Source organism: Papio anubis, chromosome 17, assembly GCF_008728515.1.
Source record: "Papio anubis isolate 15944 chromosome 17, Panubis1.0, whole genome shotgun sequence".
Lineage (NCBI taxonomy): Eukaryota > Metazoa > Chordata > Mammalia > Primates > Cercopithecidae > Papio > Papio anubis.
This window is the reverse complement of record NC_044992.1, coordinates 69716977-69734339: the sequence shown is the minus strand read 5'-3', so window position 1 is coordinate 69734339 and position 17363 is coordinate 69716977. Positions and strand designations below refer to the sequence as shown.

The 17363-nt window shown below is 58.9% G+C and overlaps 1 protein-coding gene across 3 annotated transcripts; it reads right to left on the bottom strand.

The window, feature by feature from the left end:
• Positions 1–3287: 3287 nt before the first annotated feature.
• Positions 3288–16899, bottom strand: TMC8 (transmembrane channel like 8). 3 transcript variants are annotated; one of them, XM_003913511.5, is made up of 16 exons: positions 16772–16899; positions 15898–16354; positions 15606–15754; positions 15156–15305; positions 14798–14880; positions 14127–14263; positions 13656–13803; positions 12951–13121; positions 12507–12646; positions 9211–9334; positions 8755–8852; positions 8381–8564; positions 8102–8232; positions 7849–8007; positions 7343–7421; positions 3288–5423 (listed from the first exon to the last, which is right to left on the bottom strand). In XM_003913511.5, exons 2-16 carry the CDS (start codon positions 16044–16046, stop codon positions 5145–5147), a joined length of 2181 nt encoding a protein of 726 aa, XP_003913560.2. In that variant the 5' UTR covers positions 16047–16354; positions 16772–16899; the 3' UTR covers positions 3288–5144. The 3 variants fall into 3 exon arrangements, with proteins under 3 accessions (XP_003913560.2, XP_031513688.1, XP_031513689.1); XM_031657828.1 differs by having other exon boundaries at positions 3288–5420; XM_031657829.1 differs by lacking the exon at positions 15156–15305.
• Positions 16900–17363: the final 464 nt, after the last annotated feature.

Genomic DNA, 17363 nt, shown 5'->3' with positions numbered 1-17363 from the left:
AAAGATGTCCACGCTCTAACCTCTGGAGCCCGTGAGCACCATGTCACACAGCGAGAGGAATGAAGGCTGTGAATCTTCTCATTTTGAGAGGAGGAGGTTGTCCTAGATGACCCAGGTGACCCTCATATAATCACTGGATCCTTTCCAAGCAGCTGGGGACCTGCTGGGCTGAGAAGAGGCAGCCCCACCCATGATGGTTCACAGCCAGGTGGCCAACGCTGCACCCAGCCCCAGAATGAAACCCCAGAGCAACGAGGCCCCTGGTCCTGGAGTGTGATGTGTCCTGGAGTCCTGGGTCTTGGAGTGTGGTGTGCCCAAGCACTGCCCTTCAGAAGTTCCTCAGGCCGCATTGAGGATGGTGGGAAGTCACATGGATGGTCATTCCGCAGGGAACTGGCCCCAGTGCTGGCCTTGGGCAGCAGCAGACCCAGCTGCATCGCAGGCGGTGTGTGTGCACAGGTCAGCGGCAGAGGCTCCTCACCCGCAGGGAGGGCAGGGGTGAGCAGGGCCTCCCAGAGCCCTGAGGCCAGGGCTGGGGCCAGGCAGTCCCCGGAACACAGACAGATGTGAGGGCACAGGGGATTGAGGCTGGGACCCTGCCAGCGCCGCTGTGGGTCCCTGCACCCAGCATTGTATCCAAGCTCAGCCTGGGGATGCTGGACCAGCCTGTCACTTTCCGGCCCGGCTCAGTTTCCCACACTTGGTGTGGGGAACGCCTTTTCTGGCTGCCTCCTTCAGGAATGTGTCCCCCACCGCCAGGTGACCATTGCCTCCTGTGGGAGCTGCTGCCACCTGTGGCTCCTGACTGGTCAACCACACTCTCTGCCCCTGGGCACCGTCCAGGAGTGAACACCTGACCAAGGGAGGCCACTCACAGCCCCGCCCCAGCTCTCCTCTCAGCCTTTCTCAGGGACGTGCTGTACCAGAGTTCTGGATGTGTCGAGAAGCTGGTCTGAGGGAGAGGCCCTGCTGACCAGGGAGTGGCCAAAAGGATGGTGGGGAGGCAGGTGCAGGTGTCCTGGAGGTCGCTGCAGACTGGCTCTGTTGACCCCTGGGTATTCCCCTCTCCCAGCTGGCCTGAGTCGGTTTCTGCCGCTTGTTACCCATGGTCCCGGGGATGGAACCTGCCTCCTGTGCACCCACCGGCCTCTCTCTTTTCAGTTTCTCCCAGCTGTGGAGCTAGAGCATTTTCTCTTAGTTTCCTGGTAAAACTCCCTTCCCTTCCCAAAGTCTGTTCTCACTTCTGCTGAAGGCGGGTGGGGAAGGGAACTGAAGACTGAAGGGAGACAGAGGTTGCTGGGGAGCTGGCTGGCTGCCCAGGCACCGGGCTGCTGGCAGCCTCTTGCCTGCAGGCCAGGGAAACTCACTCTTTTTCTCCATGTGGTGTTCAGTTGAGTTTACGCAGCTTATGAGGAGCTCTTCCTCTTCCCAGTGTGTGGGGAAGCTGGGGTCAGAGCACGAAGGTGGACTCATGGGCCATTTTCCCCAGGCCTTGAGGGACCCAAACATCTCTCCTGTACCCCCTCATCCTCAGGGATCACTTGTGCACCCGTCTGGTTGACCAGTTCTCTGGGCTGCGCTGCTCCTCTGTCCAGACTGCAGAGTAGGTGAGGACACAGCAGCCATGCCTCCGAGGTCGCCCCCAGGTCACCTTGCGTGGAGTTTGGGGGCCCCCAAGAGCTCTCCAACTACCCACTTCAGGCTGATGTTCTGTGATTTTTGCTCGCAGAGGCCACTGTCCTTGGTAACAAATGCTCTTCCCAGCATCTCCGCGTTTCCGCCCCCATACTGTGTCCCCGGAAGGGTCCTGTGGGTGGGAGTCTGCTCTGGGCTGCCCTGGCCAGGATAGTGGGGTTGCAGGGACACAGAAAGATGGGGCAGCCACTCAGGGCTGGGCAGGGGAGGGCCGAGTCCCCAAGGCTGGGGGCGGCTGGGACACCCCACGTGCGGTGGGCTCTCCCGCCTGGTAAGACCTTTACTGCATCTACTGCGATGAGCCCTGGACAGTCCCTTCCTGCCTGGCAGGACTTCTTTTTTTTTTTTTTTTTTTTTTTTGAGACGGAGTCTCACTGTGTCTCCCAGGCTGGAGTGCAGTGGCGCGATCTCGGCTCACTGCAAGCTCCGCCCCCCGGGTTCACGCCATTCTCCCGCCTCAGCCTCCCAAGTAGCTGGGACTACAGGCGCCCGCTACCGCGCCCGGCTAGTTTTTTGTATTTTTAGTAGAGACGGGGTTTCACCATGTTAGCCAGGATAGTCTCGATCTCCTGACCTTGTGATCCACCCGCCTCGGCCTCCCAAAGTGCTGGGATTACAGGCTTGAGCCACCGCGCCCGGCCGCCTGGCAGGACTTCTAAGCGCCTGGCACAGCCCCTCGTTAGGTCATGGCCCCCAGCTTCCTGTCATGTACAGAAAGTCATCCCAGCCCACAGCACACGCTGCCGGAGCACCAGTTCCGTCTTCACACTGGCTGTCCCCGTGTGCCCTGCATCCCAGTCTAGACGCCTCAGATTTCCAGCTTCCCAGCCTCCACTGTGGCCCATCTTTGCTCAGCCCCCGCTCTGCCCTCAGCTCCCGTCAAAAGCTTCCCTTTCCCCAAGGCCCTGCCTGTCACTGGCTCCAAGATACCTCCTGCTGGAAGAAGCCCATCGCTCGAGGCCCCCTGGGCTGTCTTCCTGGGTGGTCCCGATCACAGAGGGCCCCAGGTCCACTCCCCATCATCTCCCATTTGGCTCCTTCAGGCCAGTGACCACATTGTAATAGGAGCCACCACTGCATTTCTAGGTCCCCATGGAGACACTTCAAAAGTCACTGTATGGGCCAAGTGTGGTGGCTCACACCTGTAATCTCAGCACTTTGGGAGGACAAGGCAGGTGGATCACCTGAGGTCAGGAGTTAGAGACCAGTCTGGCCAACAAGGTGAAACCCCATCGCTACTAAAAATACAAAAAAATTAGCCGGGTGTGGTGTCAGGCGCCCGTAGTCCCAGCTACTCAGGAGGCCGAGAGGCAGGAGGATGGCTTGAACCTGGGAGGCGGAGGTTGCAGTGAGCCAAGATCGTGCCATTGCACTCCAGCCTGGGCAACAGGAGCAAAATTCCATCTCAGAAACAAAAACAAAACAAAAAATTAGCCAGGCATGGTGGCAGGTGCCTGTAGTCCCAGCTACTCAGGAGGTTAAGGCAGGAGGATGGCTTGAACCTGGGAGGCAGAGGTTGCAGTGAGCCAAGATCTTGCCACTGCACTCCCATCTGGGCAACAGAAAGAGACTGTCTCAAAAAAAAAAAAAAAAAAAGGTATTGTTCATTTAATCTTGGAGGCCACTTGGAGGAGCACAGCGTCTTTGTCTCGCCCTGGGTGAGCACACCGAGGCCGAGAGTTTGATGATTCCTTCAAGGTCTCAAAGCTTGTCTTATTCACAGCGCTCGGTGATGTACGCGGTTGGTTCTCAGTACAGTTTGCCAAAGGGCTGCTCTGATTCAGGAGGCTGAGGTGGGCCTGGGAAAGTGCATTTCTAACCTTTTCCCAGGTGATGTTGAGGCCACTGGTCCAGGGGCCACCTTTGGCCCTAAGCTGCTAATTAACAACATGAGTCACTTTTATCTGGTCCAGACTTGTCGCTACCCCTCGACGGAACACAGAGCTCACCGTTTCCCTCTTTCTCTCATCGCCAGATGAGGGCCAGAGAACCCTCAACCCCAGCACAGGGCCCAGCACCAGCAGCACTTCACCGTGTTTGCTGGTGAACTGATGGGTCATGTGATGCTGGGTGAGACAAGGATGGCTGCAGGAGAGGCGGAACTGGCCAAGTCTTTGATGACCATGTGAAGAAGCCCCCAGCCCTGAGGGTGAGAGACCAGAGCCTGCCGGATGCTGAGTCCAGGCCAGGAGTCCGGCCAGGAGCTGGTCACTGGTGGAGCTAGAGGCTTTTCAAGTGCATCCTGGGACTTCTGACCTTCTTTCCTGACACTTCGCATCCCCAGCTGCCGGTGAGTCACCTGGAAGCTTCCAAAAGTCCCGATGCCCTGGCTGCTGGACCAACCACATCAGAGTCGCTGGGCTGCGGCCAGCTTGTAGCAGCTACTCAGGTGTTCACCAAGGCTGAGAACCACAGATTTAGAGTCACTGCAGCATGGCAGGGGTGGGGGTGGGAGAACAGGAGGCTTGGAAAAGGAACCTTGAACAGCCTCAAGAATATCAGACACAGCCTTGGGAGGGGGACCCAGCCCTGCCCTTGTGGCCAGCTGCCTCACCTGCCTGGGCCCCTGTCTGCTGCCCACAGTGGAGGCCCATACATACCACTAAGGCCCAGGCAGTGCGGGTACCTTCACGCCACAGATCCGCAAGCTTGGCTCAACCAGGGAGCCATGAAGCAGGCTGGGAGAACAGGGCTCTGCAGGAAGCCAGGGCTCTATTGAGTTTTCCAAGGCAGCTCTGTGGACTTGAGGCTGCTAAGTTATACGACTGGACGGAGAGGATTCCCGCTAGGGAAAAGCTGACCCAGCACCCTCTTACCCGGCTTCAGGCAGCCCCTCAGTCAGAGCCAGGAGCAGCCTCTAAGCCCCACGCTGGGGCAGTGTGGCTCTGGAGCCTGAGTGCCTGGGTTTAAATCCCAGCTCTGGCCCCGGCTGACGCTATGGCTTGACTGTCTCAGGTGAAGGGAGAGTAACAGGAGGGGATGATGCAGGCAGTTTGCTCTGGAACACAGAGCAGGCCCCCAGGCAGGCTTGCTCTAACTGTGGCCAGCTCTTTCCTTCCTTAGGAAGTGGTCCCCAGACTCTTCTGAAGCTGCTTCCATCAGTAAACAACTTCTGAGGATTCCCAATAGATGTATGTGTATAAATTGCACTCATGGTTCTAAAAAAAGTCAGAACACACTCTAGAAAAAAACTGCATTCATGAGATACTATACTAATAGATTATGTATATTATAAAAAACGTAATAAAAATAGACATTTTAAAGGGATGAGATCAAAATATAAAGAGAAAATTCCCATATGTTCTTCCTGCTTTGTGTGTCCGTCTTTGGGGACCCCTGAGGGAGGCCCTGGAGCCACTGAGGAGGGCGGTGGTTGCCAGGGGCCTGGAAGATGGAGTAAGGAGGCCTGGAGGGGCCCCAGGGAGGCTTCCGGGAGGCAGGGATCGGGGTTACAGCTCTGCGACGCTGGGGAAGCGGAATCTACGGGCGGAGGCCGGGGTACCGTGCAGTCCAGGGCAAGTGGAACGCAGTCCCGCGGCATCCACAACGGAGGGGACCGGCGGCGGGGCCCGGGGGCCCGGAGAGCCAGGGCACGGGAATCCGGGGCAGAAGGACCGAGGGCGCGAAGCTTGGGAGGCAGGGGACTTGGGGCCTGGAGAGTCCCTCGGGCCTGGCTCCGGCAGCAGTCGCGACAGGTCCTCCACCAGGTGCCACTTCTCCTGAACCTGCTGTGAGGAAAGCAAGTGGCGAGTTGCGACAGGCGCCGCTTCCCACGAGCCAGTGTGAGGACAGCAGCGGCAGCAGCTCCTCGGCCCAAGGGCCAGCCCGCACCCAAAGTAGCCAGAGGCCATGCCCCGCCCAAGACCACACCCTCCCAGGGCCACGCCCCACCAGGGTCCCGCCCCGATGCAGCCCTAGACCACGCCCTCAAGAGTCCTGCCCATAACGCGGCCAGATGCCACTCCCTCCACATCCCCGCCCGAGACCACACCCCCCAAGGGCCCCACCCCCAACATGCCCTGAGACCACGCCCCACCAGGGTCCCACCCCATGCAGCTCCTAAGAGTCCGTCCCCAAGCAGCCCAAGGCCACGCCCCCGTTAAAGGCCCCACCCTGAGGCCACGCCTTAGCCATGTCACTGTTCTGCCCTCAGCTCTATTAAACCCCTGTTCCCAAGCCTAAAGTCGTATCTTTTTTAAAATTGTTTTTGTTTTTGGAAACTGCGTGTCGCTCTGTTGCCCAGGCAGGAGTGCAGTAACAAGACCACAGCCCACTGCAGCCTGACCCTCTCAGGCTCAAGCGATCTTCCCACCTCAGCCTCCGGAATAGCTGCCACCACAGGCACGCGCCACCACGCCCAGCTCATTTCTTTGATTTTTAGTAGAAACGAGGTCTTGCTATGTTGCTCAGCTTCGTCTCAAACTCCTGAACTCAAGCACTCTTCACGCCTCGGCGTGAGCCACTGCACTCAGCCATATTACCCTTTTTTTTTTTTTTGAGACGGAGTTTTGCTCTTGTTACCCAGGCTGGAGTGCAAGGGGGTGACCTCGGCTCACTGCAACCTCCGCCCCTCCGCCTCCTGGGTTTAAGCGATTCTCCTGCCTCAGACTCCCCAGGCACCCGCCACCATGCCCAGCTAATTTTTTTTGTATTTTCAGCTCAGACAGGATTTCACTATGTTGGCCAGACTGGTCTTGAACTGCTGACCTCAGGCAATCCACTCACCTCGCCCTCCCAAAGTGCTGGGATTACAAGCGTGAGCCACCATGCCCGATTTTATTTTATTTTATTTTATTATTTTATTATTTTATTTATTTTATTTTATTTTCCCACTCTTATTGCCCAGGCTAGAGTGCAACGGCGTGATCTTGGCTTACTGCAACCTCCACCTCCCGGATTCAAGCAATTCTCCTGCCTCAGCCTCCCAAGTAGCTGGGATTATAGGCGTGTGCCACCACGCCCAGCTACCTTTTTTTGTAATTTTTTTTTTTTTTTGAGACGGAGTCTCGCTCTGTTGCCCAGGCTGGAGTGCAGTGGTGCAATCTCCGCTCACTGCAAGCTCCGCCACCTCCTGGGTTGATGCCATTCTCCTGCCTCAGCCTCCCTAGAAGCTGGGACTACAGGCACCCGCCACCACGCCTGGCTAATATTTTTGTATTTTTAGTAGAGACGGGGTTTCACCGTGTTTGCCAGGATGGTCTCGATCTCCTGACCTCGTGATCCGCCCGCCTCGGCCTCCCAAAGTGCTGGCATTACAGGCGTGAGCCACCAAGCCCGGCCACATTCTCTTTTTAAAAAATTAATTACTTATTTTTGGTGGAGACCGGGGTCTTGCTTTGTTGCCCAGGTTGGTTTTGAACTTATGGCTTCAAGTGATCCGATCCTCCTGCCTGGGCCTCCAAAGCACTGGGATTACAGGCAGAGGCCCAGCCCCTAAGGTCATGTCATACCAGGTCTGGTTCCCGGTACCAGGAACCTGAGCTGTTCTCTTCCTCCCCTTCCCCATCTTTACCCTCAGCCTGAGGCCATGCCCTCCAGTAGGAAGAACCCGCCTGACCCACTCAGACCTGTCCCAGGCCCTTGGCCACACACAGGGAAGGGTTTCCACTGAAGCTGCTGTCCCCTTGCCAGCCCCGAGGACACTCACCCACACCAGCTGCTTCCGGAGCCTGTGGATGGCCCTGGCATTGGCCTGGGTCTGGGAGATGCACACCGTCAGGACGAGGCTTGGGTCAGAAGGGGATTCATGGTCAGTTGCCCCTGGGGCCACAAGTGCCTCTCCCTGACTTCCTCTCTCCCCACCTGTCTCTACAATACTCGGTACTGGGGTCTTCTCACTGCACACTGCTGTATCTGAGGATGGGACCCTCCTCTCCTTCCTCGAAGAGCCCCTCATCCCCTCACCTCTGGCACAGCAATACCAAGAGCTCAGCAGCTGCGGCTGCCCAGACATGGTGCTTCCCCAGTGATCCTGCAATCCCCACGGCAGCCCAGAGGGTGGGCCCAGGAGGTACCTGCTTTTCAGGGGCCCCTGCTTCCCTTGGCTTTCTGCATCTGGCTCCTGGTTGGGGGTGCACAGGCTCACCACCCCCATGGAAGGAAGGACCTCTCCCTCCAGGTGCCCCCTCCCATGGCCCCTGCTGCCCTGAGCACCTGAGCATGATGAGGAGGGGGAAGCTGAAGGCGTGGGAGCCCAGGTAGTGGAGGGCACGCTGGCCAATGGGCGGGAGCCCAAGGGCCACCAGCTCCGGGACCACTTGCCAGGGGGCTGAATAGTTGGTGAAGAGGCCGCAGTCCCAGGAGGAGTGGATGCTGGAGAGAGATGGCCAAGGCGGGCTGGCATCAGGGTCCTGGGTAAGGAGCTACCCCTGCCATCCTCTGGGTGCCCCCCTCCTCTTCCCCTCACCTGCTGACCACATAGCCCAGGGGCACTGCAGCCAGAAGCAGGCCCAGGAGGAGCACCAGCTGGAAGAAGAAGGTGGAGCTGGAGGCGCGGAAGGGCCGCGAAGATGCCCTGGAGTTCTTCAGGAGGGTGTACTGGGGGCGCAAGCAACAGCAACAAGGAATCAGAGAGTTATGCAGACCCCAGGAGGCTGACGCCCAGGAAAGGGGGCAGGAGGCAAGCCCCGCTCAAGGCATCCACCCAAAGGCACCAACCCCATACTCCCCAGCCATGAGCCGACACCTTCTTGATGTAGAAGGTGAGGAAGAGGAAGACGCTATTCAGCAGGGGCAGCAGGGGGCAGTAGAAGAGGCCCATCCAGGTGACCGTCTGCCCCGCCACGATGTCCAGCACATTCTTGGGGACCAGGAACTCCTCTCGTTCCAGCCAGGCCCAGAACCGGCCTGATAACCGGTCCACCAGCAGCCTGCAGGGATGGGAGGGTCCAGGTACCCACCACTCCAGACAGATGCGTGGGCCGTATTGGCCATAGCCACAGCCTGCCACTCACTCCCGGGCTCCATACTGGACCCGCTCACCCTTGGCTGTAGCCACTGGCCACCCCCAACATGCCCGTGGCACCCCCACCCTTCTGGAGGCGTCACCCCAGGGCTCACCTCCGAGGCAGGGTGACCAGGAAGGCGAAGGCCACGGTGAGGAGAAAGTTGAAGATACTCAGCTTGTACAGCTCCTCCCCCACGGAGTTCTCCCAGCACTGGGGTGCAGGGGAAGGGGACCTGTCACCACTCATGGCCTCCCGGCCCTCCCTTCCCTTAGCCTCCTGTGGGGGGGTCTCTGTGGTACAGGTGCCTTGCCTGGTGTCTGATAGAATCGTTAGGTTGAAACCCAGGCCTTGAGGATGGGATTAGAGCAGGAAGCCTCACAGCCAGGGCAGCCACACTACACCATGTGGCAGCAGTGGCGCCCCCTGGAGGTGTGCCATGGTGCAGGCAGTCCTGCTCACAGCTTCTCTCAAAGGTGACTAAAGGGGCAGGAACAGGGCTCTGCACAGTTTGAGGGGAGCTTTTGGGGAGAAGGAAGGGAGAGACAGGCTCCGCCAGGCTGCCAGCCACCTGATAGTCACAAGCGTTGTAGCCGTAGGACTCACAGCTGGTCTTGTCTCTGCCAATGCACAGTATGGTCTGACCCAGGGAGAAAGAGAACATGCCCAAGCTGGCCAGCTTCAGCACCACGCACCTGTGGGTAGGGACCTTGTCAGGTGGAGGGGCCCAGGCACACAGGCACGGGGCTCCCCCCACGCTACAGGTGTGGCTGATGTCTTGAGTGGGATCATGTTGTTTCCTGGGCCCAGTCTCCTTCCAACCTGCTCTGTCTGTGGCAACATGGTCCAAAGTGTATTCTCAGAGTCTGAGTCTCCAGGTGATTCATGGGAAAAAGGGTTCTGTGGGGGGTTTTTTTGTTTGTTTTGAGACCAAGTCTCACTCTGTCACCCAGGCAGGAGTTCAGTGGTGTGACCTCGGCTCACTGCCACCTCTGCCTCTTAGGTTCAAGCGATTTCTGACTAAATTTTGTATTTTTAGTAGAGACAGTGTTTCGCCATGTTGGCCAGGCTGGTATCAAACTCCTGATCTCAGCTGATCCACCCGCCTTGGCCTCCTAAAGTGTTGGGATTACAGGCGTGGGCCACCGCGCCCAGCCAAGGGTTCTGTTTTTAAATCAGTTTGAGAAACACTGCACAGTCCAGCCACGTTCCCCTACAGCCGGTGTAGAGAGGCACATGCAGCAAGCCCTGCGGTGGAGAAGCCTGTGTGTGGCCTTTTCAGGATCCTGACTACAGGCGAGCTCCTCCTTTCCTCTGCCGCCTGTGGACATCGAAGCCCACTGACATGAGCTTGCATGTCATAAACACATGCCACACATATGTACTGCACAATGCATGACCAGACCAAATAGGTGTGATTGTCTAAACGAAACATCATCGCATGCACGTTATCTGTTTTTACCTTTTTTTTTTTTTTTGGAGATAGGGTCTCACTCCATTGCCTAGGCTGGCGTGCAGTGACGTGATCACAGCTCCCTGCAGCCTTGACCTCCTGGGCTTAAGTGATCCTCCTGCCTCAGCTTCTCTAGTAGCTAGGATGGTGTGCCACCATGCCCAACTAATTTTTTTGTAGTTTTGTAGAGACGGGCTCTTGCCACGTTGCCTAGGCTGATCTCAAACTCCTGTGATTCTCCCATCTTGGCCTTCCAAAGTGTTGACCTTACAGGCGTGAGTCACTGTGCCTGGCCACGTGTTAGCTCTGAGGGGACATTCCCGCTGCTGACACGGGGCTAGAGAGTGGCTGGGAACAGTGGTTCTCCTGTTGAGGGAGCTAGGGGTAGGTGAGAGCATTTTTTTTTTTTTTTTTTTTTTGAGATGAAGTCTTACTCTGTAGCCCAGGCTGGAGTGTAGCAGCACGATCTCGTCTCACTGCAACCTCTGCCTCCCAGGTTCAAGCGATTCTCCTGCCTCAGCCTCCCAAGTAGCTGGGATTACAGGTGCGCGCCACTGCACCCGGCTAATTTTTTGTATTTTCAGTAGAGATGGGGTTTCACCATGTTGGCCAGGCTGGTCTTGAACTCCCAACCTCAGGTAATCTGCCTGCCTCGGCCTCCCAAAGTGCTGGGATTATAGGCATGAGCCACTGCGCCCAGCTGGTGAGCGCTTTTTAACTTAGAGACAGGGTCTCACTCTGTCACCAGGGCTGGAGTGCTGTAGTGGGATCACAGCTCACTGTGTCTTCAAACTCCTGGGCTCAAGCCATCCTACTGCCTCAGCCTCCCAAGCAACTGGGACTACAGGCGTGCACCACCAAGGTCGGCTAACTTTTTAATTTTTTGTAGAGACAGGGTCTTGCTTTGTTGGCCAGGCTGGTCTTGAACTCCTGGGTTCAAGCAATCCTCCCACCTCGGCTTCCCAAAGTGTTGGGATTATAGGCGTGAGCCACTGAGTTCAGTCCAAGGGCTTATTTTTAAAATCTCCACTTTGTTGAACACTTTGAATTTTTAGGTGTTTTTTTGAGACAGGGTCACACTCTGTCACCCAGGCTGGAGTGCTGTGGCGCATTCTACTGCAATGTCTCCCTCCCAGGTTCAAGTGATTCTCCTGCCTCAGCCTCCTGAGTAGCTGGGATTACAGGTGTGCGCCACCACACCTGGCTGATTTTTGTATTTTTTGTTTTTTGTTTTTTGTTTTTTTTTGAGACGGAGTCTCGCTCTGTGGCCCAGGCTGGAGTGCAGTGGCCGGATCTCAGCTCACTGCAAGCTCCGCCTCCTGGGTTTACGCCATTCTCCTGCCTCAGCCTCCCGAGTAGCTGGGACTACAGGTGCCTGCCACCTCGCCCGGCTAGTTTTTTGTATTTTTTTAGTAGAGACAGGGTTTCACCGTGTTAGCCAGGATGGTCTCGATCTCCTGACCTCGTGATCCGCCTGTCTCGGCCTCCCAAAGTGCTGGGATTACAGGCTTGAGCCACCACGCCCAGCCGATTTTTGTATTTTTAGTAGAGACAGGGTTTCACCATGTTGGCCAGGCTGGTCTTGAACTCCTGACCTCAGGTGATCCACCTGCCTTGGCCTCCCAAAGTGTTGGGATTACAGGTGTGAGCCACCATGCCGGGCCTCAAACAATAAAGTTTCAAAGCAAACCAAACACAACTGACTTTGAGGAAGCAGAGGGAAAAACAGGGCAAGTGATGGTTGAGGGTGGTGGGAGGGAGAGAAGCTGGTGGGAGCTCAGGTGGGCTTCACAGTAGAATTTCTGTGGCTGGGTGAAGGGTGGAGAAGTAGGGGGTCTAGACAGGACCTAAGTACTAAGGCAGAAGATGGCAGAGCCTGGTGGGGGGGTGGTCCCAGCTGCTCTGGCGGGAGGATCACTTGAGCCCAGGAGGCCGAGGGCTTGCTTTTGAACTTGCACCTGGTAGGCACGATGCGCTTGACTTTGGCTGGGTGCTTCACCCATGTGAACCTCAGTTTCCTCATCCCTCAAAGGGGGATGAGGATGGTCTGGACTTTATGGGTCACGTGAGGGTTGTCCAGGTAAGGGGAGTACATTCTCAGGGTGTAGAAGCTCTGCATGTCCCGTGTTGTTGGTTTTCCTGTGTGCAAAGCCCATTCCCAACACCCCTGGCCACAGTCCCTTGCTCCACTGAATGGCCAGAGCTTGGTCCAGACTGGCGACTTCCTTCAGAGGTGGGGGATTGGAAAGCCTTAGACCTGGGGCGATGAGGTCGTGTGCAGTGAGGTGTCTACCTGCCTTCCCTTGGGCCACTAGTGAACAGGGAAGCCTCTCAGCTGGGGACCCCAGGTGCCAGGTGACAACCAAAACAGAGCAGCAGGATGTAGACTTGTCCCCACCAAGGGTGGCACTCACCACATCAGGGTGAGGTTGACTTCCGTGTTGGGAGGGTAGTTCTCCAGCTGGACCAGGAATGTGAACAGCAGGGGACCCAGGAAGTTGACCAGGGCGATGACCCCAGGGGGCAGGTACTGGAGCAGCAGAAACAGGGACTCCTGCAGGAAAAGGCAGGTCAGGGGAGCCCGTGTGCTGGGGGGCCCCTGTCGGCTCTCTGCCCCCCATGGCCTCCTAAAGTGTAACTCTGGGGCAGGCCCAGAACAGGGAAGACTGTAAGCTATTCACTTTGGCAGTCTGGCAGTCGGTGGGAATATCCAGTGGGAGCCCGCCTGTCCTGGCCGTGACCTGTGGCCACGACCGATTGAACCTCTCTGAGCCTCGGTTTCCTCATCTGTAAAATGGGATCATCCCGTCTTCCCCCGCAGTTCTGGCCAGGATTAAATGAATGCAGTTGCCTAGCACCTCCTTGTTGTCCTGTGAGTACTTGGTAGCCCAGAAGATGGCGCTGATGGCCCCAACCACCAGGAGCCCGATGAGTATGTTGACCCGCAGGTAGGAGAGCAGGTGGCAGGCCCTCTGGGCCCGCGTCTGCTGCTGCATCAGCTGGAAGCGACGACCCTCCTCCAGCTCCACCTGCCAGGAAGTGTGGGGACAGGGGCAGCTGCAGGCGGGGTGGGCGTGGGAGGAAAGGGTGCAGGAAACGCTCTCACATGCCGTCACTAACCGTTCACACTCACATACACGGTCACGAACTCTCACACTGTCACGTTCCCAGAGACACTCCGATTCACACATTTACAGGAGTGCTCACCATCACCCATTCAGTCACATGTGCCCTCACACGCACACACATTCACATGCTCTCTGTCACGCTCCCACAGGCTCCCACACATGCTCACACACACTGGGACAGTCGCACTTGCTTGCACACACCTGGAGCTCATGGATCGCACACTCACTCACACACATCTGCAGCTCGTGGATCTCACACGCTCGCTCACATACACACCTGCAGCTCGTGGATCTCACGCACTCGCTCGCACACACCTGCAGCTCGTGGAGCTCATGCACTCGCTCGCACACACATCTGCAGCTTGTAGAGCTCACGCACTCGCTCACACACACACCTGCAGCTCGTGGATCTCACGCACTCGCTCACACACACACCTTGAACTCGTTACTGAGCTCATGCTTCTTGATGATGGCCGCTTCCTGCACCCGGATGCAGAAGTCCCATGAGGAGAAGACCTTGGCGCTGAGAGGCGCCTGATAGCCCTGACCCAGCAGAGTCTTCTGCGGCAGCCCCTTCACCATCCTGCGGGGCAGGAGACCAGGGGCTGCTGGAGGAGGGGCACCTCTACCATCCAGCCTCAGCCTTGGCTCGGCTCTGGGCCTGTGGTGGGGAGGACGCCTGCAACCCCAGGTGCAAGTCCTGGTGAGTGAGGAGTCGGGGTAGGGGTAGGGGGGCAGTGGCCCTGTTCCTAAGGTCTGTGGCCAGAGCCTAGGCTGAGGTAGCACCCAGGAGCCTGCTGTGCGGGGCCATGGGCGTTCCTGCCAGTGGGAGAGTACCCTGCCAAGGAAAGGGGGATCAGGGAAGATTCCCCCGGGAAGGGTTGAAGGCATGGGCTTCGCTCTCACCGCCGCAGAGTCCCACAGAAGCAGAGAAGCAGGCAGGCCAGCGGGCTGAGGAGGTAGGCCAGGCGGATGCTGTACACCAAGCTGCTCTCAGGCCCCACTTGGTACGCACCATAGAAGAGATAGGTGTTGGTGAAGGCCTGGGGACAGCGACGAAGATACCCAGCCCGGGTGAGCGCCAGGCTCAGCTTAAGTGCTTTCCATATATGATCTCGCTAGCCCCCGTACAATCCCCCCATCAGGTAGGGAGTGTCCCATCTTAGAGGCCCACAGAGGTTCGGCAACTTGCCCAAGGTCACAGGGCTTTGAGAAATAGAGCCAGGACTGGAACCCAGGAGCCCCCATTGGTAACCAGTCGATGGCTTCCCAGGATGAGGGTGGGGAAGTGCTTCTCCTGGAGGACAGGGCACTTTTCCCCTTTTGTCCCTGGCACCCCCTACACCAGCTGGGCTCCGAGGACCACGGGCATGTGTCCATGAGTCTATGTTGGGCACAGTGGCCTCAGCCTCTCTCTAACCCCACCACTGGCCAGGCTAGTCTGTCTAGGTAAGACCATCCCCTGAGGAGCCGAAATGTCCCTGGAGGAGTAGAGGTCCTCTTAGACTTGTGGCCCCTGAAGCCAGTTCCCTGGGTCTCCCAGACTCTGGACCATAGCCAGGACAGACCTCACTCACCCTGCCAGTTAAAACATGCCAAAGTTGATTGTGGAACCTCAAAACGCCAGGCTGGGACTGGCGGCTGCCAGGGCACTGGAGGGCTGTTGAGGAAGGAGGTCAATAGAGAGGGATCCCCAAGGCATAGGTGAGGTTCTGCGGCTACTGCTCCGTAACCCCCAACCCTGGGGAGGCCTGAGCAGGGGGCTGAGGATGTGCCAGAGGTGTGCCCCACACAAGGCGGAGTCAGGGAGAGAGAGCCCCGGGGCCGGCACGGCAGGACCACGCCCAGGGTTGTCCCCACGCTCTGGGCCCTGGGCCAGCCCCTCATGGCGCAAGTGGGCACTGGAGCACTTCCCCTGGTGGGTCGCGCACTCACTCAAGTTCAGGGCGGGGCCTGGGTCAGGGGGGCGGAGCCAGGCCAGGGGCAGCAGCACGAAGCTTGCGGTGAGCAGCAGGCTCAGCAGGTTGAGTAGCAGCAGGAAGCGGAGGAAGGTGAAGTAGGAGCGGATTCCGGTGCCGAAGAGGCCTGCAGGGGGAGAGCAGGGTGGGTCAGGGAGGCTGGGGCCGGGCTGAGAGTCCAAGGGCGGACCCACCGGACGGGGTGGGTGCCCGCCCGAGTCCGGAGGTACTGCTGACAGTCACCTGGGGGCGCTGCGGGGGCTCGAGGTTTGCGGTGCCCGCGGGCGGAGGGGGTGGGAAGGGGGAGGGGCTGATTGGTCGGGGGACCCGGGCGAAGGCAGGTGGGATGATGCCACCCTCCTTTTTCCGATTTGGGCAGTGGGGCTCCAGAGAGGGCAAGGGGAGGCGCGGTTCGCGCGGGTCCTACCCCCGATCTCGTAGAGCGCCGCCTCCCAGAGCCCAAGGCCCCGGGCCAGCCTCTGCGCTGCCTCCCGCAGGCGCCTTTCCACCGTCTGCCGCCGGCGCTGCCACCTCTGCCAGCGCAAGGTCTGCACCCCCGCGGGCTCCCGCAGCTGCCTGGACGGGGGTGGTGACAGGGGCGCCCCTGAGTCACCCGCCCTGCCCACCTGGGCCAGGCAGACGGGGTGTTCCCACCCCATCCGACGGGGCAGCCCCGCAGCACCCCCCCACCCACTGTCCGGCGCCCGCGTGGCACCCACCAGATGAGGCGCTTGTCCATCATGGCATAGGGCAGCCCGCGCACGGGCGCCCCGGAGCAGCGCAGCCGCTCCATCTCTGCCTCCCACAGCTCCTCGGGCTCCGGCACCCCAGGGGCCCGCTCCGATGGCACCGATTGTGGCGGCAGCATCTCGGCAGGCGTGGGTGGAGGCTGGGGCGCCTGGCTGCTCCTGGTGGGGATATGAAGCCCCAGGTGGATGAGCCGCAAGGCCTTGGCCCTGGCCTCTGTGCACTCTGGGCTGGGGGCAGGTCCGTCCTTCCCCTCTGCGCCGGCGTCGGGGCCTGGGTTCCTGCAGCCCTAGGGTCCACTTGCCCGGGTCTGCCGCTTTGCCGCCTCCGGGGCTCAGAAATGAGAGAGAATCCTGCTGGGGTTGAATTCGGGCCCAGTCCCGCTCCAACTCTCAGAGGGACACACAGCCACGGCCTCAGTCTCCCCATCTGTCAAGGGCATGGAAAGTCGAGACCGTCACAGGCAAAGCCAGGACCTGCTGCACCCCGCACCCATCTGTGCCTGTGCCCACCTTCACCCTGAGGATAGACAATTCCTGCTCTTCTCCACGTGCCAGTTTGCCCTTCGAGAAGAGCCTGTGTCCCAAACCCTACAGTTCCTGGGACTCGGCATCTGCCGCATCTGACTCTGGATAGCCGGGGACCCCTTTCTGTCTTCCTTCTAGTGGTCCAGCCTCCAGGCCCGGGTCTGCCCAGATACTCCGGGAGCCCCCGATGAGGACCTGTGGCTATAGCCCCAGCCATGGGGACAGGAGCAGGGACCCACTGCTGGCCTTGTAGGGCTCTAGCTGGCCCTCCACAGCCCCTCACCCTCTGCATTCTCCCTCCACTTAACATCCAGCTCACCTGCGGACCGAGGGACCGAGTCCCTGGAGGAGTCCCCTTCTCAGACGACTCCTGACAAGCCAGGCAGGGCAGTGAGGGAGCCCAGGGGAGGGGTCACGTGACAGGAACCCCAGCTTCCCTCTCCACTACCTCCCTCCTCCCCTCCCACCCCATGGTTTCCTCTGCTCTAAACTGAGGCCGAGCAGGCACTTCCTGTGGGCCCCTGAGATGCAGAGGTGAAGGTAACAGGCGTAGGCCGCTTAGCCTCCCCGGGAGCTCTGTGCACGCTGGGTTGCAGGTGGCCCGCCCTTCCTCTCTGCACAGGAGTCGGGGCCTGGTCTCTTGCAGCCTTAGGGTCCACTGTCCCTGTCTGCCCCCTGGCTGCCTCCGGGGATGCCCAGCCTGTGACTGAGGCCCTCTCCGTTCCACCCCTTCCAGCCTGGAGAGGCAGGACCTGACCTCGAGGCCCGAGTTGGGAGCCTGACATGGGTGGGGATACGGACGGCGGGGTGCAGGGGCCAAACTCTTTATCTGCCTGCCACAGAGCCCCTGGAGGGTGTGATAATGACAGGATGGTTGGCTTCCCTGAACCTGGCTGCTGGGTTTCCAGATA